The sequence below is a fragment of the Phasianus colchicus genome, chromosome 2, assembly GCF_987193195.1.
Source record: "Phasianus colchicus chromosome 2, bPhaCol1.hap1.1, whole genome shotgun sequence".
NCBI lineage: Eukaryota > Metazoa > Chordata > Aves > Galliformes > Phasianidae > Phasianus > Phasianus colchicus.
In genome coordinates, this window is record NC_143437.1 from 58,894,114 (window position 1) to 58,921,670 (window position 27,557).

Below are 27,557 nucleotides of genomic sequence, written 5' to 3' on the forward strand. Positions count from 1 at the left end.
CAGTGTCTTTCCTCTGTATTTGACATCACAGGAGCTGCAAGAGGCTACTACCTTTGTATTTGCATTTGTCTCACTACGTTTAAACAGAATGACTAAATTATGTTGCTCTTCAGTGAAATATGCAGTGTCTCTCACTTTGTTCTTGTTTCAGCAGTCATTGAAAAGAAGAGGGAGCAAAGACCTACAAAAATCAGAAAAAAAGTCACAGCAAACACCAACAGAGGTATGTTGAATCAACAGTAATCTGGATCCTTTTGTGGAGATTTTAGCGACACTCTGGAAATGTAATTTTCAGATTTACACTTGTTTTGTTTTTCTACATGCTGCGAAATGAAGACCTCTTACCCCAAATCTGTAGTGAAATGACATGATGTCAAGATCTACCTAAATGTACTACTTGCGCCGCAACAAAAACCTACCAGCTTTCATGTACTCCAAATATTTTTGGCAAAATAAGTAAATGGAGCACCAGTGAAATAAAATTATAGGCCCTTTATGTACAGATTTCAAGGTTTTTTAACACTGTGATATCTACTACAGTGTTGCAAGTTATTTTTACAAGATACCCACAAAAGGTGTTTTCTGAGGGCTGCGTAGGGTTTAATGGCGAGTAAAATAGTCTTTCTCTTTTCAAATTTAAATATTTATTTCCCCTTATTTGATTTACTGATTAATGAACAAATGGCCACAGGCAAGTCTTTGTGTATCTAAAGCCACATACCTTTAATTGTTGATCTTGTAATTTAAGACCATCCACTGGAACTCTCCTGTTTCACATCAACTTTCTTCAAATTCTTCTCTTTGCTTTTTTTTCTAAGGAGGACAACGAAGACTTGAAATGCCAGCTGCAGTTTGTCAAAGAAGAAGCAGCTTTGATGAGGAAGAAAATGGCTAAGATCGATAAGGAGAAGGACAGATTTGAACATGAGCTTCAAAAATATAGATCATTTTATGGTGATTTGGACAGCCCTTTGCCAAAAGGTGAAGCAGGCGGTCCACCTACCACAAGGGAAGCTGAACTCAAGCTTCGGTTGAGACTAGTGGAAGAGGAAGCTAACATTCTTGGGAGAAAAATAGTGGAGCTAGAAGTAGAAAATAGAGGATTAAAAGCAGAGCTAGATGACTTAAGAGGAGATGATTTCTCAGGGGCCACTAATCCACTCCTGGGAGAACAGAGTGAATCCTTGTCAGAATTAAGACAGCATTTGCAGCTAGTAGAAGATGAGACAGAATTGCTGAGGAGAAATGTAGCTGACTTGGAAGAACAAAACAAACGCATAACAGCTGAGCTGAACAAATACAAATACAAGTCCGGAGCCCACGAGAGCTCTAGGCACCACGATAATGCCAAGACTGAAGCACTGCAGGAGGAGCTAAAAGCTGCACGAATGCAGATCAATGAGCTGAGTGGCAAAGTCATGCAACTCCAGTATGAGAATAGAGTGCTTATGTCCAACATGCAACGCTATGATTTAGCCTCTCATCTTGGGATCCGTGGCAGCCCCAGAGACAGTGATGCAGAAAGTGATGCAGGAAAAAAGGAGAGCGATGATGATTCCCGTCCCCCTCACCGCAAAAGGGAAGGGCCCATTGGCGGGGAAAGTGACTCAGAAGAGGTGAGAAATATCCGGTGCCTGACACCCACGAGATCTTTTTATCCAACACCATCTGGGTGGCAGAAAAGCTTCACTGACAGGCAGCAGATGAAGGACATTCGCTGTGAAGCTGAGCGACTGGGCAAGACAATAGATCGCTTGATTTCCGACACAAGCACCATCATAACAGAGGCAAGAATTTATGTAGCTAATGGGGACCTTTTTGGACTGATGGATGAGGAAGACGATGGCAGCAGGATACGCGAGCATGAGCTTCTTTACAGGATCAACGCACAGATGAAGGCGTTCAGGAAAGAACTCCAGACTTTCATCGACAGACTCGAAGTTCCAAAGTCTTCGGATGATCGGAGTGCGGACGAACCTTTGTCAGTGAGTCAGGTAGACTTTTACTTATTATGGCCTACAGGTAAAAAACCTCGGCCAAAAGAGTTAAGACTAAAATTCGATGTATGGCACCTTAAAATTCCTAAACTAGAATGTGGACAAAAATTTCTATTAAATTATTTTAAATCCTCATTTGGCTATATGCAAATTTGTTCTACCATGGGGCCTATTTGTGAATGGTGAATAAATGGTCTCTGTGAAAGTGAAAGAATTATAGCCTAGGTACAAGTCTTGTAGGAGGTGGAAGACCTTCCTCCTTCTGGCTTTGCAACTGTACTTGCCAGAGTTAATGGTAATCAAGCTGCAGTGATTACCAGTAAAGACAATGCAGATAGCATTTTTGGCACGTTAATGAACATGGTTTTTTTCTTAGTGGTTGAGTTCTTGTTAAATGAATAAAAACAAATCTTATTAATTTTAAATTATAGAAAACATTTGATTTCCAAAATTACAAAGAATATAACAAACCACAAAAAAAAAAACCATGAAAAATCTACATGGACTGCATGGTGATGAATACTGGTATTACTGGAATTGTTGTAACTGGTTGTATCTTTCATTGAAAGGTTATGGGTCACTGCTTATATGCGACAGTGACTAGCATCTTTTCTGCAGTTCTTTTTTATTCTTCTCTTATCCCCTAAGGAAAGAGCCAACAAGCATCCTGCATGTGACGTGCAGAGTTGTCCCAGAGAGGTTTTGGGGAGCAAATTCCTTGCTGACTCAAGATCTTCTGCCATGAAAAATGAAAATTACCTCCCATTATCTTATTATGCAGTCCTATAGTTGGCAAATGCTGTTATTGGTCACGGTATTATCCTGATGTTTTAGTAAGTCTCTTGCTATGTTAATTTACGTGTGCTGTCCTGCTAGTTTGCAATTTTAAATTAGTTGCCAGGTGAAGCTGAAAGCTATTATTTCTTGTCCCTATGCTGACTAATTAGTCTTTTGTTTCCTTGTATCAGAAAGTCACAGACGCAGTGAGTTTAAAGTTAATCAATTACTATACATGTACTGCATGAAATCAAACAGAAAAGACATTTGGCATGCTCACTTTCTGATCTAGCAATAGTTCTGAGCTTGTTAGAGTTCCCATTAACTCAGAGGCAGAGCACTGCATGGGCTCATACAAATTTAAAGCAATCCAATTGGTATTTTCTCTAAACAAATAACATCAATAGTTAAATTGGCATTTCAGGGCTTAACCATGCAGAACTCCTACTGAAGTCAATGGGAGACGGGCACTTGGTCCCTCTACAAGCATAATCTGAATCACTACTTATTTTTTTAAAACTTTGGACTTGGTATTCCATTAATTGACTGTTCTCTTTGTCTTTGTATTTACTTTCCCAGATGTTCCAGCCTATCATTTTACTTATTCTCATCCTTGTATTATTTTCATCCCTTTCATACACAACAATATTTAAACTTGTCTTCCTTTTTACACTGTTTTTTGTACTGTAACCCATTCATCTTTTACTGTTCATTGTAGTATTATTTTCAGTTTGTTTATTTTGTCCACCCTCCAAGATAAGACGTGCAAGAGACATAATTTCTGTAATAGCCACTGCTATAAAAACACTGAAGACTACTTGTTTGCCAAAACCAAAACAAGCACCCAAAAATGTGAAAAATACAAAAAAAAAAGTAATCATCCAGTTGAATAGGAAGCCTGCTCACCATAGTGTTCCAGGTAAGCAAACAGAATATTTTTCACTTTCTCTGCTTTTTATCATTTTTGAATGAAATATTCCCGAGTGGCTGGAACCAATGTAATATTCATTAATTTGCACCAAATCAGAAGAAAAATGGAAACATGCGGAGTGGGTATGAGGAGTCTGTTCTTTTCCTCTTCCCACTCCCAGAAAGAGAACTTGCATTCTAGCCAATGAAAAGTAAAACCATATGCATTCTGTAATTATATTTCACAGTTTGTATACATTTTGTATGGTTTTGATGGTATTTTTCAGCACTGCATTATATAGATTAGGCACCATGGAGGGGACAGAATAAGAATGGCTGATACAGAATACTTGTATGTGGAAATGTGGTGAGGAGCTGGGGCCTTTGAGAATTAGATACACAAGGAAGGGGAGGCTAGAAGAGCAAGCAAGGAGTCTGCTGAGAGATGTAGGTTGGCTGCAATCTCTATGTGCTCTAGAAAAGTGGCCACACTGCAGTCTTGAACTGTCGATGGTGATGCTATTTGCCTTGTCTGATGCCAAAACAATAAATAAAGTAATAAATAAGTGATAATAAATAAAGCAGCTGCTTTACTAGCTGGCAATATGGATTCCTTTTCACACTGTTCACTTAACCAGCTCCCATATGAGAAGAGTTCATCTTCGTGCCTCTCTCCATTTGATCAGAATCCTGCTGAGAGCTGTAGCCCACTATATGAAATAGCAGAGACAATGTTTTGAGAGAAACCACTTATAGGTAAGCAGAGGTTGGACAACAGAATTTTTTTTTTATGAGAATGAAAAAGATAGTGAACTCACAGCATTCAGCATTGAACAAAACTTTTATTTTTTCCTCATTTGTCTAGCTCTCCTTCCATGTATTCTCTGCAAGTATAGTAGCCTTGATCAGTTAAATCACTGAACCTTCATTTAATCCAAATAGTTATTCCTATCAGGGAATTTTGTCTTATTTACTTTGTGGTTATTGAGATGCAGGTAAAGAAAACAATGATCAATATATAAGTAAAGAGATAATTTGTTACCTTCATCTGGTGACCTGGTTAAAGAGGAAGTCAGGCACAACAGAATTCTGATGAGCTTCTTGTGCTCAGTTGCCTTAAAGTTGAGTTGTACATATTAGAAACTATTATGGTGAGATACGGTCAGTTGTAACTTCCTTTCACTGTGAAATTCTGTGATCTTAAAGATAGCACTGAAATCACTGAGGGGACTGAGCCTTTGTGCTGCTTTTCTCTCAGTCAGATTTTTTCAGTAATTGAGATTTATTTTTTTTCCAAAGGCTTTGCAATTTGGACATTAAAATATGATAATTCTAGGCTTCGACTTGATGAATCAAATCTTAGCAAAACACTGGCTTTTTAAATTTCTTTCGTTTTACTGCTGCCACTGGGGGAAGCAAATATGATTTTTTTTCTTAAATGTTACTGTCTCAGTCCCAAAGAGTATAACAAATCATGCTCAAACCTGATCTGAAGTTATGGGCTTTCAGATTTTAACCCACACATTTATACCTTTTTCAGCTTGTTTGTAATAAAGATGATGAGAAAGGGTTTGCTACACTGAGTGTATCAGTAACAGTGCTACTGTGAAATCATCAAAAAAGCTTAAAGCACAGTATTCATACATCAAGTGTATTTTGGAAGTGCACAGGACTGGCAATTATAACCCCACTGATTAGTCACAATGATTTTTCTTGCATATAGTTCAAGTTTACTTTATGTGAACCAAACCTTCCTCATCCTAGTTCTATCAGGCATCAAGAAAACAAGTCAGAGCTGAGACTTATAGAGATGTTTAAGGAGCTGTTGCACAGCCTACAACCTGAAATGAGGGGATCCTGAAGCATCCAAAATCATGTTAGCAGATCCCCAGTTTTTAAATCTGTGATGAGCAAAACAGGAACCCTGCAAACCTCGATACAGAAAAATCCCAATGAGAAATGAAAGTTATTTTTCGTGCCCTGCATTCAGCTTTAAGGGACAGACTGGATTTGCTTATTTGTTTCACATCAAATATTGCAGAGAAGTGCACAGCCCTTCATTTTTCTCAATTTTAACAGTTGCTGAGAAAGCTAATAAAATCAGTACAGAATCTGTCAATAGCCAGAAGATAACATTTAGCTAAATAAGTCTTCTGTGTTGTGCTGAATTGAAGTCACAGATGTGACAATTCTACTTGTTAAGAAAGGCTGCAGATTCTCCCCATTTATAGGGGTGGTGGACAAAGTCTACTTCAGAGATGAGCGGTTAAATTCAGCTGAACACATCCGCATCCTCTAGCGGGAGTGCGTGGGAGTCAGGCAGAGAAAGGCCAAACTGAAGACTGCTGATTCATTAACTTATCTGCTGCATAGTGTGTAATTCAGAAGAGCAGTAAGAAAAACGGGAGATTTTGCTCTCATATGGCAACAAGCCAGATATGGCACATTAGCTGGCAGCCTACCAGTATCAGTTATACCAATAGTGGATTTGCAAATCCCATTTTTGAAACAAATAAGAACTTCTTGAACTGTGCTGCAACAGCAGAACACGGTGGTATTGTAGAATAAAGAAATGTTTGTTATCCTAATGAGAGGAGGCTGAGTAAACCAGATACATGTATTTTTTTCACAAGTGAAGGGAAAGTGCTTCAACAACAAATCATAGGTTCTTTTTAATCAAAGTAGGATTAATATTTTGAAGTATGCTTTTATAGCAAAAAGCTCAGATGTTAAGCAAGAATATGTATGTAGCCAGCTGACTTTTATAAAGTACTCGTGCTCTCACAGATCACTGCAGCTTACCTGTACAAGTCAGCTGAAGGCATTTCACTGATGAAATCCAGTTCCTCTGAAGCACATTCAGGGACTTGCATAAGCCCTATATAAAAAAACCAAAGAGATGTAATATTTACTGCTGCTAGTAGGGCTATTAAAATAAATGTGGTAACACATTACATTATGGAGTAAGTGTTAAAATCTTACTTAAAAGTGCACAAAAAAAGCTGCAGAACCTATTAATGAAGGGAACTTTAAATAAGCAAAATCTGTTTGAAGTGGATGCCGAATTTTGTTCTGTGAAGTAGAATAAAATCTGAATTTGGGTTGGATACTGGGATTAATGTTCTATCCTTGCAAAAAAAAGGTTACTAAATTTCAGGCTCAAGATTACCTTAGTTTCTCTGAAAGATTAAATTTCTGATTCCTGGGTTCTTAGGGAATGCATTCCGTGTCCTTGCAAATATAGATGTAATTCTGATACTTCTGTATTTGTATATATTGGAAATAAGTCAGACGAATTTAGAATATAGATGCTTTCTTTTTCCTTTAATGCAACCAGAGAAATATTTTCTTTCCTATTTAGAAAAATTTCTGAGCACTCAGGGAAAGTAGCTCTTTATATATTTTTACTTTTACTGAAAAATTCCCTGATATTAGAAAGATCAACTTCTCCAGGATCCAGTGATCTTTCTTTCAACCACAAATATCCATGCCTGAAGCTCCGGTTAGAGAGAGGATAAGTGTCTGCTGACACATGTCACCACTGCTTCAGTATCAAAACCAGAAAAGAGAGCAGGTGCTACAGTGCAGAAATGTGCCCACAGTCAGAAAATGAAAAATGACCGAAACTGTGGCTGTCTAAATATGTGTTATAAAAAGAGATGAACTGCACATGAACTTTCAGAGTTGTTTACAAAAACAAGCAGAGCTTTAGGATATTACATGCCCTTCCCCTTAATCACCTCAGAATTTGATAGGCGAGTAGGAGACTTTAAAGGCGTCAGTACCAGGTGCCTAACTCCCATTGGCTTACATTTCTGTCTCTGATATAATGTTGGGAGTAGTGATATTCAAACTCAACTTTTGCCATTACACATGCAGTTGCCTATGGGGAAAATTACAGTGGCTCTATTTAAAGTAAACATCTAAAGTATCTGCCACAGATTTCCAGTGTACCCTTGGAGAAGTGACATGACATAACACTTTGTTGGCTCTATTTCTCTGCTACAGTATATGTGATTGCAGAAGTGCGTGATGGTTAGACAAGGCAGAATTTGTATTCCTGTCTGCCAGTTTCCTGACCTATATCCACTGCTGAGATATATTTGCCCAAAATATTGATGTGTAAAATGTACTTCACAGGGATCTGATGTAACATTTGGGTTGACTACGATGGCAGCTGTGCTGTTCTCTCTTCTTATGTGGTTCGTGCTGACAGAACAAAATGGGTCGCTGTCCTTGAGCAAGTACAGCAAGACCAAAGATGCTCTGAAATGATCTTGAGTGCAAACTGCTAACCAGATCAGACACTGCTGAGTACATAATCAGGTTATAGTCCGTGCTGAAACTCACACTTCTTTGTTTTCAGTCTTGCACAATGAAGACAAATTTAGCTGAGGAGTTGTTTAAAATGCCCTTGCACTTGTTCTGTTGAAGTGCTGACTTCTAGCACAAGCAGAACTGATAACAGGTATGGACAAAGAATGCTTTGCCTACGGAAGCAGAATGTCAGATGTAATTAACCTACAATGGCCTTCCTACTTAATTTGCCTCTGCCAGAGCCCAGAAAGCCACTCTTACTTCATTTTCTGGTGTCACTGCAGGGTGAGCTGTTTCTGTTGGATGACTTACTTTCCTCCAAAGAGGAAGCCATTATTACTGCACTTAGGAGTATCGGGTTCAATTAAGCCAGGTTTTAATAGCTTGTTTTGTGTTCTGTTAGGTTTTGGGGTTTTTTTGTCTTTTTTTTCCTCCAAGTTTGCTTTCCTTTCCTTTATTAGAAAGAGTCCCTTTGACCTATGCACAGCACTGTTTAGTTTTGCTTACCCAGACTAGAGTTATCTCTGAAATGTCCTTCCAGTGCTGTGGATAGGTCAAGAAATTTCCTTCCTCCGTGCATTGTCCTACAAAACAGTGTGAATGAAACAGAGCCTGTGGCCATGCAGAACAGTAGCTCTGCCTGGCCTCCATCAGGTAAGAAGGAGGAAAAGTCTTTCCTAGTGTCTTTGAAGTTACCAGAAGGTATGAGGAGCATAGAGGGATGTTGTTGTCAATTAAGGGAATGCTTACTACAAGCTACTGTTTTACAAAGCCTCATGCATTTTTAATTACTCACACCAACAGAAATGTAGGATTTTGCCTGAGAAAGAACTTGAGTCTGAGATTTAGTCCATTGCTTCCTTTAGTTTCAGTTTGTTGTGTTTCAAAGTCTTCACATAGCATGATGAGAGACATTGAGTTAGCAATATTAAATACCCAAGTTGCTCTTTACATCTTTATCAATGACATCAATAATGGAATTGAGTGCACCCTCAGCAAGTTTGCTGACGACACCAAGCTGAGTAGTGTGGTTGACATGGTGTTGACATGGTTGAAGGAAGAGATGCCATTCAGAGGGACCTTGAGAGGCTAGAAAGGTGGGCCTGGGTTCAACATGGCAAAGTGCAGAGTTTTGCACTTGGGCAGGAGGAATCCCAGGCATCCATACAGACTGGAAAGAGCGATCCTTGAGAGCAGCCCTGTGGAAAAGGACCTGGGGGTCTTGATAGATGAAAAACTTAATATGAGCCAGCAGTGTGCCGTTGCGGCTCGGAAGGCAAATGGTATCCTGGGCTCCATCAAAAGAGGGGTGGCCAGCAGGGACAGGGAGGTGATTGTCCCCCTCTACTCTGCTCTTGTGAGGCCCCATCTGGAGTACTGTGTCCAGGACTGGAGCCCCCAGCACAAGAAAGACAGAGAGATGTTGGAGAGGGTCCAGAGGAGGGCCACAAAGATGATCAGGGGACTGGAGCACCTCCCCTATGAGGACAGGCTGAAGGAGCTGGGCTTGTTCAGCCTGGAGAAAAGGCTGCGGGGTGACCTCATTGCAGCCTTTCAGTACCTAAAGGGAGCCTACAAAGAGGAGGGGAATCAACTCTCTGAAAGGGTGGATAACTTCAGGAACAAGGGGAAACGGTTTTAAGTTGAGGGAGGGAAAATTTAGGTTGGATGTCAGGGGGAAGGTCTTTACAGAGAGAGTGGTGAGGTGCTGGAACAGGCTGCCCAGAGAGGTTGTGGATGCCCCGTCCCTGGAGGTGTTCAAGGCCAGACTGGATGGGGTGCTGGGCAGCCTGGTCTAGCATTAAATGTTGGTTGGTAGCCCTGCATGTGGCAGGGAGCTTGGAGACCTTGAGGTCCCTTCCAACCCTGACCATTCTGTGATTCTGAGAATAATAGCCAGTGCTGATGGGAAATCTAGGGGGAAAAAAAAGACTTTGTCCCATCTCCATTTGTGTGGTGCAGCTGTGCTTGGGAGGAGCAGCCGTGGCACCCAGGCTCCAGCTGTGCCTCCAGGCTGCCCCTGGGTACTTGGCTCTGTTGCCAGCCATGCCAGCTGGCCTGCTGGGAAGCAGCCTCCCAGGAGTGTCACACTTCTGTTTTATGAACGGGAAATTGTAATTCCCTTATGGTTAGAAGCCGAATTTTTTCTTCAGGGGCTCATGCACTTTGGCATCTTAGTTCACTTTGAGATTGTCTTTGAAATTTTCACTAGCCCAAGTGCCATTATTTATGTCACATAGGGGCAGAATAAGCACCCAAGTAATATAAATACAACCAGACCATATAAGGAGAAAAAATGTGTTGTCCCTGAAACATGCTTTGCTATTTCCTATAAAATGCACCCGGAATTACAGTCTTTATGCTGAGTATGGATCTCATGTATTATTCTAAGGAGCAGAGTGCTGACTCAGTAAGAAGGTGTGAAACCTCATGTTGTGTGCTCCATCTCAAAGATCCTCTTGTCATCAGCTGCTCTGCCTACAAAAAAAGATGTCACTTCTGCCTAGTGTATTTGAAGACAGATACAGATGTTAGATGGAAGAATTTGTCCAGAATTTTATACTGCCTCAGTCAAGTACTTTGTGGCTCTTCTCCAGGTACACACAGGGATGAACACTCCCTGAAGTGAGTTTTTGTGGCTGTGGTGTGTCTTAAGGAATGCCCACAGGTACAAGTACCGGACAGGGCAGCAGGATACATGTGCAGCTATGGCTGGGGTCCCCCTCTTTTGCTGTGCCACAGCATAGAAGTCTAATGATCCAGCAATGCCTCTCTGCTGCACGAGATGTAGGTTCAGCAGAGATGTAAGGATTTGGGGCTCCTTCTGCCTGTGGATCAACTTCAGGATCTCCTGTGGATGTTCACTGGGTGGGTCTTTTTTGTCATGTTTCATGCCAGCACTTGCTGTGGGCACTCCCAATCATCTACATCCAGGCTGAGGTGCTTTTGGAGCTTCCTTGCTAGCCTTACACCAGGGGTGAGTTTCCCTGTGCAAAGGAGATTCTTTATCCAATTTCAAGCACTCAGCTTTGCTGAGACACAAAGTATCATAACAGACCAGAGAATCTAATCCAGAATCCTTATAAAGTAGCAGGAATATTTGAGTATATCCCAAAGAAACCATTATCACCATTTCCAGAATGCAGGACAGTAGGATTACACAATGCTGGTAATTCTGCTCTTTCTAAGTGCTAGTGCGTGAATGCAGAAATCAAGATTTTAGGGAGGCGTGGTTTGCTTTTAGCTCTTGCAGATAGATATTAACCAACAAAACTGCTGCTTTAAACACACTCCCCTTACAAAGCAGTTTACGAGGATCAAGTTGCAAAGCTCTGAATGGTCATACCAAAAAGTATAACCCTGGAAGCTGGAGCTGGGAGGCAGAAAAGAATCTTCCTTCACAACATGGACTCTAATAAAAGCAACCTAAAATTGCCTATTGTCACAGCTGTAATGTTAACACTGGCTGCTTTGGCAAGCTTTGAAGATTGGACTGCACTATAAAGCCTAAAAATGTCCTGGACTTGGAGTTGTTTACACAAAATATGAGCAGATATAAAGTTACAGAGCTGGGGGTTGGAAGAGATGGCTTTAAAGCCATCCTCCATGCACTGACGTCACGTGGAAGCCAGCTGCTGGGATGATGCTGAGCGGAACTGTTTTTCAGTTTGCAAAAGTTGTGGAGTTATTCACAGACAGTTGCAAATGCTGCCCAACTGAAAGGTTGCATATTGCTTAGCTTTCTTATTTCTTTTAAAGATCAAGATTTGCAGAACTGGATCTCAGCTAGCTATGCATTTCCTTGCTTTCACTGCTGTTTAGAAATGGACTGAAAAACTTCTCAAGGATTTTTTATTCCATGAAAGGTATGGTTATGGCTTATTTGAAATATTTGAGCAATTAAAATTTAAAAAACCCTGCAATTTACTAATTACTATTTAAATATCTCTTTGATGTTGCTATTCATATGTTATGTGGTGTTTTATGCATCTTGTGCATATTCATTATTCTTAGAGAAAGACTTGGCATTAGTTCGGTTTTTTTTAGCACAGACAGATATATCAACAGAACAGGGACAACAGGTATCATTTCGAGAACTTTTTTTTTCCTTCTTTTTCCTCTTTCCACTTTTTTTCTCTTCTCTTCACTCCCTTTTTTCTCTTTCACTCTTTCTCTTTCATTCTCAGTCAAATGCAGTTTCTTTCTAGTAATAAAATGCTCAGTATTGTGACACCTGGCTTTCTTTTACAATTGAACAAATGAATTACTCTATGATTGTCTTAGTCATTGAAAAGACAGCAATTTGTTGGAAATATAGTTTAATTGCCAATTGCCTTTTTTTGTTTGTTTTTTTGTAAATTCGGTGGAAGATTTTTTTGTCCAAATGGTGCACAACCCGTCTAATTAATCTCTGTTGAAAACTCATGTCTCCTCAGATGATGTCACTGCAGACTATTTTGAGAAGTCAGTAGCAGTTGATTTCAAACTGCTCTGCATAGTTAGATAGAAAGGACGCAGGTAAGATGTAGGGAAATAGTAATATCAAATAGCAGCTTAAGTCATCTTTTTTCTTGAGAGCAGGTAGAGCTAAAAGCAAAGTTAAGAGAAAATGCAGCTAATGTAGACAAAATTGATTATTTGCTTGAAGTTGATTGCTGTAATGAGCTTCTGACCTTGTCTAGGACATGCAGAATATGCCAATACTGCAAGAGCACAGATCCACACGGCTGATTAAAATGTGGCATTTGACATCTTTTTGTGTTGCGTAAGCCATATGCAATACCCATGGGTGCACCAGACAGACAGGGTATACTGTCTGAACTACAAATAAGAACTACTAAAAAAAGTAAGCAAGCAAATAAAAAATATATCAACAAATAAATGATAAAGACCAAGAAAAAAGCAATCAGAACCACAGAAACGAGACAAACTGTCTGAGAAAATTACCCGTTCTACAATAGCAGCAGTTTTCAGAATTTATATCCAGAGGAAATCAGAGAACAAGAAGCAGCGCTAGTTCTTTGTGGACCTTAGTGTTACAAGAAAATACCTGTAACTTCTAACTAACCTCTTCACAACATCCAAGGCCTGATTGCATTTTTATTATCTTCAGTTCTCTTTATAATTACAACCTCACATGAAACATCTTGGAAATTGTTAAGCAGCAGTAGCTCCCAGCACAAAGAAACCACCAGGGACCTCTTTGATGTTACATGCATGCTTGAAAGAAGTAAATATCTGTTCTTGTACATATATATATATATATATATGATTTATAGTCTTGAGTTTCTGTCAAGTAACGTGTTGCTGATTGAATCGCAGACATTATTACCAATGGAGCACTGGTAAAATCACCATTTCCTAATGTTACAGACAGATTATGCCAGCCTCTCTAGTTCGTGATTTTGCAGTGCTTACGTATTTGTTATTGTTGTTGTTTCTTTCTGACACATGTTTGAAGATTTCAGTGGAGCAGAGTAAGTAGAGAAGTTACTTGTTTATAAAAATTACAACCTTTGAACTAAGAAAGTGGGATAGTATTGAAACAGTTGTAAAATTATTTTGCAATAGATGCTTAGATTGCAACAGATCTCAAGTGCAGTGGAATTCTTTTGTAAGTTGTTTTCGGTTAACGCTGAAGTCTGGCCCAAAGTTTTGGCTTGGAAAGGTGCAGTCTCTGTAGCCTGGCCATCTTCCCTAGGAAGCTGTGAGTAAACTAGTGCTTGACTTCTTTTATAATGAGAATGCTGTGTTGTCTTTGAGCAGATCTTAATTTCAGAGAGTTTAAGTTGTTTGTAAAGCTGCCCCATGCATTTTTATGCAAGTAGAAGAAGAGCAGATGATCGTTTCAGAGCTCCCAGACAGGTGTGAATAAGAGACTAAAAGAGTAAGCTCCAAAAACAAGTTACGTGGTGACAGGACTATGCTGCTATGAAACAGGTTAACAGAGATGTTTGGTGACTGCTTCCTCACTCCCCAGGTGCTTGGGGTCAATGATTTTACAGTCTGGCCCCAAGGACTGGCCCCAAGATGCCTGCCAGGTGAGATGCTGCAGCAAGATTTCCTGTGGCACTAAGACCTGAGTACCCTCTGCACTCAGCTGAGCTTTACTCACTTGCTCATGAAAGAAGCTGACTCTAGGATTAGCATCAATTTAGCAGTCAGCTGAAATAATGCAGACACTGGTAAGTGCTGATTACATAGTAGCCACAGCTGAATCAACAAGTCTCACCCAACAAAATATGGGATGAGCGTGAAGCTCAAGTGTGAATATGTACTACATCAAAGAAGATGTGGATGGTCAAATGGCAGTTCCTGTGAGCTGACAGTCACTGTCTATCAGTCAGGGAAGTAAATAAATTCCAAGAAGGTAAACCAGAACTCACCCCTTGATCACTCTCTGGTAGTTTTGCCTGCCTATACACTGGGCTTCTGGAAAGAGACCAAAGCAGTAGAGAGGCATTTTGTGGCTAGAACTAGATTCCAAACTGACCTAAGTAACGCAACAGCATGCTTGGAGAGACAAGTTAATGACTTAATTGGTCAATGGGCATCAATGGGTATGTACCAGCTGTTATACTGCAGAAGTCACTGTAACTGAATGAGCGTAGTTTTGGCCTTGCTGGCATGGTGAATGTGCTGGCAGTACTGGAACTTCTGTTGTGAGCCTAACATAGCAGGAAGGGTATTAGGCCCATAAAATCTGTAACTGTTTTGTTCCAAAGTCAAATGAGCAGATCCAAAGTACTTAAAACATTTAGTAGTTATATTAATAATTTTTCATCAACACTTAATAAGAAACTGAAGACTTCTGAAAAGGATCAAGAAACTGAGGCACAAATGAGTTAAATGTTCTGAGTGAGGTTTTGAAATAAGTTTGAGTTAGTGCTATCAGATAACTGTTTCCAGTTTTCCCTATGCTGGTCCTGTCTTTTTCCGTATGCTGTGTGTTTGTGAATCCAAAGTACATAAACTCTTAATAGAGGCCTGTAGTCAGAATGATGCTTTCTACTGCGTGTATGTGCTTGTTACCTGTTTCTAGCTTTTCTCTCCATTTTTTTTTAATGTATTCTAAAATATCTATACAGCCATGAGAAATTTCTTCTCATGTATCAAGTCTACGGTCTTCAATTGCCAAAAGATTTTCAGTCTCTCTCATGCTAAATGCCTGTGTGAAAGGAGTGTATCAGCAAACATGATACTTTTACACTTGTGGTTGTCTTTTGAACAAACGTAAATATAGCTTTCACCCTCAAGGGCAGACCTTACAGGATCCCAAGGTCCTGATGTGCCACTCAGTATCACTCAGAGTCAGATTTCAAGGAAAGCAGGTTTACAGCGAGGCATAACAGCAAAGATGTGAAGAGGCCATGGTGCACAGCCTGATGTGGAAGACACTGGTGAATCCTGTGATGCTGGTTGTGCATCCGACCTCTCATTTTCAGATTAGATCTGTTTGCTTCTGGGGTTTTGTCCTACAACACTTAGTTCTTCCATATTCCTGTCACACTGCAGATATATGTTGTGCAGTCTTGTGCTGTTGTCTTCTTCAAACACGTTTAAATTAATTATTTTAGGGTTTGTTTGCTTGTTTGTTTTTGCCTGGAAGCTAGAATGAAAGATGAGACTAATTCTGATAATCTTTCAGGAAACATTCAGGGAAGAAAGAGAAAGGCAGAGCTGTCTTGTTGCTGTTACACAGACTATAACCATGGACCTGCGTAAACAACTGGAGAACACCGAGAGGAACTGGAATAAAGAGAAGATGGAACTGCTGGAAAAATTTGACAATGAGAGGAAAGAATGGGAATGTCAATGGAAAGTTATGCAGAAGAAAATTGAAGAGGTACTTCAAAACAAAGCTCTGAACACTAACATTTTTACTTAAGTATTTTCAGTGACTACAGATAACTTTATTTTTCTCTGAGTTATATCCTATTTTCTATCAGTCACTGGGATTTTGTAGGATGCAGAGCCTGGGATTAATCAGTATTTGCTATTACTCATTTAATACTCAGAAATATGAAGCAGGAGGTTAAACATAACTGCATCAAGTTTGCTGTATTGTTGGCTGTATATCCTTGTGCCAGTTCTTCTGGCACTGAGCCATGGTGCTCATTTTATACATGCTTTTTGCAAGTACAGACAGGCTAAATAGATCTGAATGTATGAGGCATAGGAAAATGCATATTTAGTGACAAAAAAATGAGGTATCAATTCTCTAGCAAAAAAAAAAAAAAAAAAAAAGGCATTACTTGGCACAAGTCCAGTAGGATAAACAATAATGTTAAAAAGAATGCAATACATCAATCTCTGTATGATGCAATTGTTCTGTCGACAACCTGTTCCATGTATGGACAACATTAGGAGAGAAGATGGCTACAGTAAATAGCATGAAAGCCCTCACACCACTTGTGTTTACACATATTAACAAACATTCATTTTCTGCCATTTCTATGGCATCTCCTCCCAGAAATAATTTAGGTAATTATTTATTACTTCTTTATCCTCAAATTGTCACTTGAGTAGAACCCTCTGGCATCCTGAAAACATAAATTGAATCTGCCTTGGCAGTACATAGAGACAAGCTTTTTCATCACCGAGTTTTCCACATTTTTCATGCTAATATACACATGGAGTAGCTTTGCTTACTCTCTGCCAACACCTCCCTGTGGCTGAGCAACACAGGAATGTGTGGCAGAGGCTGCTCACATGGAAGTATGAGATGGAAAAAGAACTGCAGCCATAGTGTCCAAAGCATGCAGTATTACTTCATGTCAGCTCTCCTATCTTTTCCCTGAAGTTTTTACAAACTTTGGTGTGACAATCCCCACTACATTCTGTCTTTTGTGTTAGGATGCTTCTGTGCTGTCTTACCTAATCTCATGATCAAGGTAAAGGTGTTCAAAAGTTTTTAATGTGACCTGTGTATGTAGATGAATGTAAGATTGTTAGGTTTATGAGCTATTTTGGAATGATGGTAATGTGTTGTGAAAAGGTGTTCAGATTATTAGCAGTTGTGACAATGGACATGAAGACCATGTTTGTTCAAACTTTTTTATTAGCATATGGATTAGGAAAATGTGGCAAACAGGAAAAGAGATGAAGAATGGAATGGATCTGAGGGGACATACAGGACCAGACAATACTAGAGGTGATACCCCAAGGTTATTGACGTCCTAAGGTCCTTTTTAACCTATGACTGTAGCAGCCCTTGATTTCAGTTTCCTGGCAGTTCTTCACTAAAAGCCACATGTCTGGAGAAAAGGGGAAATCCCTTTTTAAATGCTATCATCTGCAAAGGGTTTTCCTAAACAAGGCTTGTGCTACCTTACCAGCTTGTAATTTTGTTTGGTAATTTTTTTCAGCCCACCAAATCTGAACTTCATTGAAGAATCTCTCCAGAAAGGCCTATGATGGTTTAAGAGATGATATTGCTGAGTTAGTATCCTGTTAGTATCTGTGCTGAATCCAAATGAGGCCCTCTTTTACTGGATATTACAAAGTTTGGCCCTCAGGTCTCCTGAATAGTTGGGCTTTGAGAGTGAATTTTGAAAGCCTAGAGGAGGTCAAGTGTCAAGTCTTTGAATATGAGAGTACTTCTGATTCACAGCACTACTCATGAAATGGCCTTGTGTTCTTCACATTGTCATTCTTTTTCATTGTCCTTCCAAAAGGACAGTTCACAACAGGAGAGCAGGCCGATGGTTATTTGGAGGTGCTTACTCTGTTCTTTCTTCATAAGAGAAAGTTAAGAATGAATGTTTATAAGGAGCCATGGTATTCTTGGCACTAGAAATAATAATGTAAGCACGAGAGGTTTTTATGATGCTGCTATTTTTTCAGCTTTATAGTTTATCACAGTACTCTGGTTTGTATATACTGAATGACAGGAATTAGCACCTTTTCATTTACTAGTAAAGCCACTGGTTCTCAGCAGATAGAAAGAAAATAGGACAGTGACGATATGTTGCCAAATAGTACCATTTCAGAGTACTAATTTGTCATTGAAGTCATAGAGAAGAATTCCATTTGTCTGAGAACCAGAAGAGTCTGCCTTAGTGCAAATGGCACTGTATGTGATGAGAACTCACTTCCCCTTCTTAAACTAATATACTTTACCAGGCTGTGATGTAGAGCCCTCTCTCCCCTTCACATCAGTTCTCATTCCCCATGCAGCACATCAGATTCTGTGATTCACAACATAATGCACTGATATTACTTGAAAGGCAATCATACAGCTTCTGGCTGGACATTGGCCTCATGAGATCTCTTGGAATCCCATCCTGCGTGTGCCAGCCATTTATTAAAACCATGTCAAAGGGTTTTGAATAATAACCTCCCGTTCCACATCCTGTGACAATAACATCCTCTGGACTATCATGCTGTGTGACTCAACACTTTTCTACTAACACATGTATCAAATTTTTCTACTTAGTGCTACTAAGTGAAACATCATTCAGAATAGAAAAGTAATATGTGGTGGTTGTTTTTTTTTTCAAAAGTTGATCAAAGTACTGTGATTTAATAGAAGGTTCTGTTGTTTTTTTTAGCTTTACCAGGAGGTAAAACTTAGAAGGGAGAACAATATGAATGTCCATGACAATAAGGCTATTCAGAGCAAGATGCTGCAGCTGTCCATGCATTCTCCTACTTCAGAAAAGAGTGACACCGTGGAACTGAACTATCAGCACAGTGTGGTAAATGATGGGATGGAAAGAGGGAGTTTGCTGAGTAAAAGAGGACCTGAATGCAAAGAAATCAGAGCCAAGAGAAAAAACGATACCGTGTTAATGGACAATCTGGCCTTTGAGAACCATGAGGAACTTGAAGACAGCTTCAGCATCAGAAATTCCAAGAAAAATACCAAGAGCTATATTGGTGATCTCAATGTGGTAAGTAAAGTATTAGCATGTTTCAGTTAAAAGGATGAAGAAAATACCCTAGCTGTGGCCTGCTAAGGTTAACCTGATTTTATTCTCCCAGCAAGGTGCTGTCTCTACTTACTCCTCAGTTTGCTCATGATGTGCGTCTTCTCACTGTTTGAATGTGTTTATAGCGTGCACTTTACCTCAGTTCATAACCATTTTTATATCTTTCCCTATACTGCTTTCCTGCGCTGTAACTATTAAATGAAAATCACAACAATTTTCAAAATAATTCTGGAGATGCTATTTAAAAGGCTTATGTTAAAAAACTATTCTTATATTTACAAAGGCTCTTAAAGAACTTGCCAGAGTTAGTGAAGAATTATGCAGCTATCAAGAGGAAATTCGGAAGAAGTCTAACCACAGAAGGTAAAGGCATATTTGGAGTCTTTATCTTAGAGGAAGAAAACAGATAAAAGTCTATGTTTCTGTTCACTTTGAAGGGAGGTTTGCTCTTGAATTTATCAGTAGGTGATAAGCTTCTGTCCTCTCAGTCTTTTGGTACAAAGCATAAATCATTCAAATGAAATGTTCTGAAATATGATACAGGACACATTTTACTAGTAAAATGAAGTTTATAGAACTTACAAAATGAGGTAAGTATTCATATGAGATTAAATTGTACCTGTTTATAATATTGATATAGAGGCTTGGGAAAGGGAACAGATATTTTTGTCTGCCCTGATTGCTGTGTGGTGCTGTAGAATATTTTATATTAGGCTGGGAAGTTTCTTACATTAATACCAGACTTAGCCTTAAATATTGGAGATGTGTCAGGGAATGCCTGACAAGGAATCCCCGCTATAGAATATTTAAGAAAAAAAAGCAAATAGTTTTAGTTGCAAGGGAAATGAACACAAAATTCCCTGCATTGAGTTTTCTTCAAATTCATCATGTTTGTTCTGAATAAACTGTATCAGCTGTAGCAAAACAGCTCCCAAAGCGTTTTAAACAGCCAGTGTTAAAATACCTGCTCATGGAGAGAGTGAGTCCATGCTGAAGTCCTGAAGTCCCCTTAGGGAATATCCTTTTTGCTCACCCCTGAAACATCTCTCCTTTTATGTCCAGAATGAAATCAGTTCCTTTCCTGGGGGAGTTTGAAGAAACCCAAAACACGGTTATTCTGCCTGAGATGAACCATCTGTCCAACAGTGAATCACAGTCTTCAGTTGCATTTGAAACAGAGGAGCAAAATAATAGGAAGAATCTGATGAGCTCCACCAAGGTTTTGAAGGATACGTCTTACAGCAGTCTTACCGGCAACAGAGGAGAGGTTTTCAGACCTTGGCAACAGAAAGAAGCTCCACCAGTTCCTCCACGAAGCACTTCTCGGCACTTAACAAACTCACTTTCTGCAGTTGTACAGCTTTCTGAAGCACCAACGAGAGATTCAAGTATCAAAAGCAATTGCAAGGTTCAGGACAGTAGGAGTGGAAGGAAATTGACAAATCCTTCATCTATTAAACAAAATGAAACTGCAATGGCCTATGCAAATGAGGAGCAGGCTGGGAAAGGTCCTGTGGTGGTAACTGCTGCAATACCTGTAACCAAAAATGAGTGCATTGTACCAAGTTTCTGCCACAACACATGGGCATACGATGTTGGTAAAGACAGTAAAAGTGAACCTTCCCCACTGTCAGCCCAGAAGAGTTGTTCAGACGGAAATATGGCCCATAGTAACAGAATGCACCAGAAACAAAATTCCAAGTCTCACTGCAGTCCTTATTACAGCAACGACTTTTATGCCCCTGCTGCCCTGCACAATGATCTTTTGGGAGACTCCAGTTGTAATTTGGGAAAGACTCAGAGAAATGAAACTTTAGCAGCAAAGATTGATGAGTTTAACCGGACAGTATTTCACACAGATAAACGTAACAATACTTTACAAGAAAACCAGGTGATTCGGGCAGCATTAGATCACAAACCCTGCAGCCCACAGTGTGACTCTGCTATTAGCAGGACAGAAACTGTAGATACATCTTGTGTTTCAAATCCCAAATTCTCTGCAGCAAAAGAACAAGAAACTAGCAACCCTGGCAAAGTTGTCAGAACAGTAGGACAACAAAAGCAAATAAATGAACCTTCAAGTACTAGTGGTTACAGGCACATGCTTCATGAGCATGACTGGAGACCGAGTAATTTATCCGGTCGCCCGCGTTCAGCTGACTCAAGGTCAAACTATGGTGTTGTTGAAAAGCTTTTGAAAAACTATGAAAAATCTGCAGTGATTTCTCCATGTAATGTGAAAAACTGCAAAGATAAGTGGACACGGGCAAACTCTGAATCCACTGATGGAGGTTGTGAGACACTGAATCACTATTTAGAGATGCTTCCGACTGAGCAAGGAAAGCAAGAATTTCTGAGGAATTCAGCCAGGCATATTGGGCAGCAGCTGAAGCAAGGAAAGGAGAGACAGAAGTTACCAGAGGTAAGGTTCAGAAGAATAGCAAGAACAAAATCCATTTTATACTTAGCTTCATGTTTTAAGGTGAGGCAGACTATCATGATCCTGTAAAAAATTACATGAAAATTGGTAAGTCAGGCCAGGATCTAGGTGAATCAGAAGGATTTCCTTTAAAAATAACAGAGTTGTGAGAGGGCAGAAGTATGTAAGTAGGCATGACTAATGAAGTTATGTGCCATATTGTAGCCTTTGCTGCTGCTATGTAAAACTGGATGTTAACGGCAATTTGGGGTTAGAACTAGTGAAAATCAGATATTAATTCCCTCCCTTCTTCCTTTAGCTGGATACTTGTTTTATAAGCCTTCTCAAATTACTTAAGACCACTCTGCCATGTCAGAATTCTAGAAGGCTGAGGCAGCATCCTTCAGAGTCCTGGGTGCTGCTTGATTCAGTATTTCCTTGGAACTGCCCATGAAAATGGGTGCTGTATTTTTCTTAGACCTCCCAGGAATGAAGTGACATCCACTTACTCACATCTCCAGGCTTGTTCTATAAATTCAACTATACTCATAAGAGTAGAAGAGTATGGCATAACTAATTAATTTATATTTGGCTGAATTGTATTTGCAAAAGTTTAGAAGTGCTGCCTTTGCCAACATACTTTCTTAATGAAAATAGAAACAGATGTTTGTTTTTTTTTAAATATACTGTAAGTTACAGATTTTGTAAGAGGCCTCAGAGAAGGAAAAATCTGTTTTCCTGAAGAGCTCCTTGGCCTAAACACAAACGAATGTGTCCTCACTGTCTCAGAAACGAGAAGGCAAATATGTTTAGAGCTGAAAAACTTAGACGGATTCAGACTGTCATCTGGTATGCCTTACGCTGTCACAAATTCACAGACTTCATTGGAGGTATGTGGATTTAAACAGCTGAGAATGTGAGCATGTAGATTTTATTCTGCGTGTTTTTATGTCAGCCTTGCAGTGATGCAACATCTTGCTTAGCAGAAGCATCTTTGTTACAGCATAGAGGAAAATACATGAAGCCTTTGATTTCTTTCTCATTCAGCGAAAGTTTGATAGGTAAAATGGAATTTTATCAATAAATATGTAAGGAAGAAATAATGAGAGAATGACTGAGTTTGCATTGATGCGAGCCCAGAATAACTTTACTAAACCAGTTGGATTATTTTCTCCATAGACTCACACTTTATGATGTCATTTATGTAGTATAAAGTAAGAGTAGAATACTGCCTGGTTAGGGGGTTCCATTCAGCAGCTTTCATGTCACAAAGATGTGAAAAACTACACCTGGCATGAAGCATGGAGTTTTATCTTTATTATTTCAGATTTATATTTCTGTAGCTAAGATCAAGGTCTGTTGTTTCTCCTGTACATATAAGGCTTGGCATGCAGGCACGGCACTGTATTAATAAATAATCATTCTGAATTATTTACCAACAGTAAACAGCTTTGTGCTGTGCTAATAGAAAGAGAACTCTTAGCAAAATTGTCTGCTGAAATGGAAGCTATCAAAAATTACCAAAGAAGTGTGTAGATCATACTCTCACATGCTGAGAGTTCATTCACAAGACTTCCAAAAATGAAGGGAAATGAAAAATGAGCGTTCAGTTTTAACTTGCATTAACATTTTGTCCCTTTCCTTGTGTCGGACACTTGTCTCTGCATATTTTAAACTGCAGCTGAAGCGAGAATCCCTATACATAGAAATGCCTGTTCTTTTGCATTCTGTGCATTACTTTGTTCCTTTTAATAGCTTCAGACCACCTGCTCTGTGGTCACCCTGAATGTCTTCCTACATTCCCGGTGCATTCCCTGAAGGACTTTCCTGCTGTAACTCATTAAATCAAGGATGGTTGCTTTTGTGTTCTAGATATCTGTGCCAGCTAAATGTTCAAATGGGAAGGGTTTCTCACGGCCAGCCCGACCAGCAAATAGACGCCTACCTTCCAGATGGGCATCCAGATCACCGTCAGCACCTCCAGCTGTGAGAAGGACAGCATACAACTGCTCTGTCTCCTTTCGGTCGGAGACCTCAGTAGTTTGAACCCAGAAATGGGTTGGATGGTGTTGTGAAAGCTCTGCACCTCATTATAACTGTGTTCAGTATGTGTTGTAGCAACCAGATCTACACTGTCCTATCTTGTTCAAGAATGACTCCATCACATGCTGGACAAAACGTTTTGAATCTTAGATCATCATCATGGTCTTCAGTGTTTTTATTGAGAGGAAACAATGATACCCCTGGTTTTCTCCTTTTTTTTTTTTTTTTTTTGAATACTAGCTCACAGAGAATTTCTTTTGAGTGGCATCTTCCTTAATTCGCCAATCAATTTTGAGTTGAAACAATGTATAGTGCTGTATATTCTGACTCTTCTGCAAACAGCAGAACATAAAGCTGTATGCATGATCACGTGTTTGTAGGTGCATGTGTTGGACTAAGAAGTATACAGGTCTGTACTTAGAAGAGACAAACTGTGCTAGTGTTGACATTGAAATTACAACCTATATGCCAACATATATATATATACTTTGTGTTTATTATAAAAGTTTGAAATATACAGTCCTGATGACATTTATATTTTGTATATCTTTTACATAGGTTCACAGGTGTAGTATTTAATGTACAAAAACTAAATATGCATTTTTGTGACTCTAATTGCAGCGATAATGCCTTGCACAATATGTATCTGAAGCAGACTAGCTCGACTGATTTGTCAGTCATGCTTCATGGCATCCTTGTTCAGTTTCCTAACCCTTATAATACTAGGTCAAAATACCCAAACATATTTTTTCTGAATTAAAATATTATATGATTTGTAATACATTAGCCTTTTTCAACACCAGAGACATTCCTAAAATGTTCTGATCTCTTTAAAAACGTTTAAGCGTGCCATTATATATATAGCATATTGTAAACAGTTCAGCAGTTCCAACTAGTGTAACATACAATTTATGAAGGGAAGAAAAGGGTTGTATGTGCTCAATTCTGTAAAACTTATTTTTCCTTCTAGCATTATACTTTGAGGTTTGGCAAAGTCAGAAAACAATGGACTTGTTTACTTTCACTCAAGGCAGGAGAACGAGGACTGTTGTTCCCAGTGCTGCAGACACACTCCTTTTTTATTCTCCTCCTAGACTAGAGTGCCTGAGCCGCTTGCTAGCAGCGTGCTGCTCCCTGACTTCTGACAGTCAGTAATGAAGTTTACTTGCATTCTAGCAACATTGCATCTAGTATGGAAGTACTGCATCGAGATCTCATCGCAGTAGTGCCAGAAATCCTCAACAAATGGCATCGGAAGTGCTATTGCCTTCACCTGACTTGGTATTGTGGACCATCACAATGATCTGTACAGAGCCTGGCTTGTTCCTTCCCACAGTGTGAAAGAAGTGCAGATGCTGCCCAGACTCTTGCTGAAAAGATGGTGTCCTTCATCCTGGAATTTTTTGCACCCTTTTCTAGGTTGTTGCTGGATGCACAGGGTAGTAACGATGACAAATGGTACCTTTCAACAGCATGTCTAGGTTAAAAGGAGTAAAGAGGCCCTTCTTCAACATCAGCCTAATCTTGTCTTGCAAATTTTCTTCTTCTGGAGAAACATAGTGTGTTTGAAGGAGTTTCAAAAATCATCCCAAGCTCCATTAATATGTGTGTCTTCGTATGTGAATGTAAAAAGGATTTCAGAGAGAGCGTAGGCTTTTGTCCTAGTGAATTGTATGTTTGGCAGTATATGGAAAATTAGCTGTGCTTAATCTGATAGTGATATGTTGTCTTATCCCAGTCATGCTGAGAACCCTCACCTTTTTACTTCTTTTTAGGGCCTTATTCTTCTTTTCTGTACGCAACTGCCTTTTTGCAGAGTAAGAAAGCAGACAGCTATGTGTTCTGAACAATGTACCCTCTATTGTAGTATCAATAACTTTTCAGGCATGCCAGAGTTGGATTGAGCAGGCGTTACAGCCATAAATCCAAAATTGCATGCAGAATCATGGCTGCCTACATGGCAAAAACGTGCTCAGACTGATTTGTCCCATCTAAACTTTCTGGCACTTTATGTGTGAGTATATATATGAAGGCTTCAAACAGATCAACAATAAATCAAAGACAGTTCGCATTTTATTGCAAAGTTATTACTAGAAAAGACAGACGACTGAAGACCTTGAAAAAAATTCATACAACTTGGACAGAGATAAAAATCTGTGTTTGAGTGAAAAAAATGAAGAGTAATATAAATTTTTCTCTTTGCCCTAATTTAGAAATTGCACTCCATTGAAGTCCTTAGAACTAGAAAGATTACAGATGTTTTACAGTGAATTTGGAACATTAAGATTCTTGTAACTATGAAAACTAGCATACCAAAATACCTGGCAAATTGACCTTTTAAATGCCAAAGTAGTCAGGCAACTTTAAATGTCTGTAGCTGAGGAAAAGGTAATATGAGAGAATGGTAAAATTATGGTTTTTAATTTCAGTCTGTACTGACTACAATCAGACTTCTCTCAATTACCTTCATGGTAATGTTATGCAGCTTTGTTCTGAAAAATTGTGGTGCACTTTTCTTTTGAGAACATAATACTACAGAGCAATTTCCATCAATAAGTCAATGGATGTGTTTCTTTTGCATACTTAACTTTCTTTGATCACTTTTGACATAATCACATTTTTGAATAACAGAGAAAGGATCAAATATCTACAACATTCCCTTATGTATGTAAGTTTAATGAACAGAAGATTTTTGAAATAAACTAATAGGTCAAGGACAAGTTCATTTTGTCAACATTTTCTGTGTCCATCTAATTACAGACATTGGTTCTGATGCCTGAAAGTATGAAAACTGGTGATTTTCATCTGGAGGAGGTTTGCTGGATATAGTGATTTTAGAAACTTGCCACTGAGGCTGTTGAAATATTCTCTTCAACCATACCCATAGGTGTAGGGTCCATGTACTGTGGTGAGTTTTTTGCTCCCAGAGCACTGATTACTGAACCATAGCACTGGCTTTATTGCACATGTTTGCTGTAGGAAGAGCTCCAAGTTCTCCCATATGGTCTTTGAAAGGAAAATGCATTTATCTTGGAAGCTCTCAGGCAAGGGTAGCTCTATATGCCTGCACACAGGCATACTCGTAGAACAACTAATGACCTAAACATTGACCTTCCTTTGATACTGGTGTCACCTATGGAAGCTGATAGTTTTCCAAGTTATTTATTAAAATAAGATTTTATTATTCTTCAATATGCCATCTGTATGCCATCTGCCTGGGGAAATGATGGAGTCACTGCCCCTGGAGGTGTTCCAGAAATGTGTGTATGTGGCACTGAAAGACATGGTTAGTGGGTATGGTGGGATTGACTGATGGTTGGACTAGTGATCTTTTCCAACTTCAATAACTCTATGATTCTATGATGAAGTCTTAATGCAGATACAGATTGTTCTTACCTGTGCTCTGAATGAGTCTATGATCTTGTTACGGCATGGTTAGGGACATTAATACTGAAACGCAGCAGGAAATTTTCAAAGTGTAAAAACCTTAAATGGAATTACAGAGAGGACGCTTGAATCAACGCCCTCTCACACACAAAAAGACAGCTGCCCATTAACGCATTTACAAGATGTCAGACCTAGGGGATACCATTGGGAATCAGCTGGCTGGTGCTTAGCTGATGGATTGTTCTCTATTGTGCTTGGAGATAGAGCCATTATCTTTTCTTCAAACTCTTATGGAGGAGCATGGAGGGGCAGAGACACTGACTTAATCAGACCATGCCTGCAAATACAGCATAGCAGGCAATCCCAGTTCTCAAAAACTGGGCTGGCTCATGGCCAGAGGCAGAAAGAGTAGAGGAAAAAATGTACTTTTAAGCTTATGGACATCATTCCTCAAAGTCAGAGTATATTCCCACTGAATGTTTCATCTTTACAGTGTTAATGATAGACTTTTATGTATTTTAAGATGTTGCTGAGGGATGAATTTTGCATGTTCTCCATCAACAATACAACTATCTTTGACTATAATACATACTGTAAAGGAGTTAGCTGTTAGATATAGAGAAGAATCAGCGATCAGCGTAATGTGATTTACCAGAGCATTCAGAGCACCAGTTTATTTCTGCAGTTTTTTTTTTGTTGTTGTTTTTCTTTTTTTTTTTAAGAATTTGTTTCTGTAAATAGGGATTTTGAATCCAATGGCTCAACAGCAGCTCA

General features: G+C 39.3%; 2 protein-coding genes across 7 annotated transcripts in view; both read left to right on the forward strand.

Moving 5' to 3' along the window:
* The window catches only part of MTCL3 (MTCL family member 3), a 31,925-nt gene extending 28,458 nt beyond the window's left edge, over positions 1-3,467 (forward strand). Inside the window, exons 7-9 of one of the 3 annotated variants that reach the window (XM_031611083.2) lie at positions 152-223; positions 819-1,994; positions 3,354-3,467. In XM_031611083.2, coding sequence (XP_031466943.2) covers positions 152-223; positions 819-1,994; positions 3,354-3,464 — 1,359 coding nt within the window. In that variant the 3' untranslated portion in view covers positions 3,465-3,467. Of the gene's footprint in view, positions 1-151; positions 224-818; positions 2,318-2,645; positions 3,157-3,353 lie in introns of those variants that run through there. The other 2 variants (XM_090135810.1, XM_090135809.1) reach the window with 2 other exon arrangements.
* A 124-nt stretch (positions 3,468-3,591) lies between these two features.
* KIAA0408 (KIAA0408 ortholog) lies at positions 3,592-27,430 on the forward strand. 4 transcript variants are annotated; one of them, XM_090135812.1, is made up of 6 exons: positions 3,592-3,693; positions 15,649-15,846; positions 18,554-18,895; positions 19,218-19,297; positions 19,997-21,356; positions 23,226-27,430. In XM_090135812.1, exons 2-6 carry the CDS (start codon positions 15,712-15,714, stop codon positions 23,397-23,399), a joined length of 2,091 nt encoding a protein of 696 aa, XP_089991938.1. In that variant the 5' UTR covers positions 3,592-3,693; positions 15,649-15,711; the 3' UTR covers positions 23,400-27,430. The 4 variants fall into 4 exon arrangements, with proteins under 4 accessions (XP_089991938.1, XP_089991937.1, XP_089991940.1 ...); XM_090135811.1 differs by lacking the exon at positions 3,592-3,693 and adding an exon at positions 11,766-11,866; XM_090135814.1 differs by lacking the exon at positions 3,592-3,693 and adding an exon at positions 13,669-13,707.
* Positions 27,431-27,557: the final 127 nt, after the last annotated feature.

What these genes read in the sequence shown, in the direction of transcription:
- KIAA0408 (XM_090135812.1), top strand. Translation starts at nt 15,712, where the DNA reads ATGGACCTGCGTAAACAACTGGAGAACACCGAGAGGAACTGGAATAAA. An exon ending in TGCAGAAGAAAATTGAAGAG is followed by an intron (nt 15,847 to 18,553) that starts GTACTTCAAAAC and finishes TGTTTTTTTTAG; the next exon opens with CTTTACCAGGAGGTAAAACT. An exon ending in AGAGACAGAAGTTACCAGAG is followed by an intron (nt 21,357 to 23,225) that starts GTAAGGTTCAGA and finishes TTTGTGTTCTAG; the next exon opens with ATATCTGTGCCAGCTAAATG.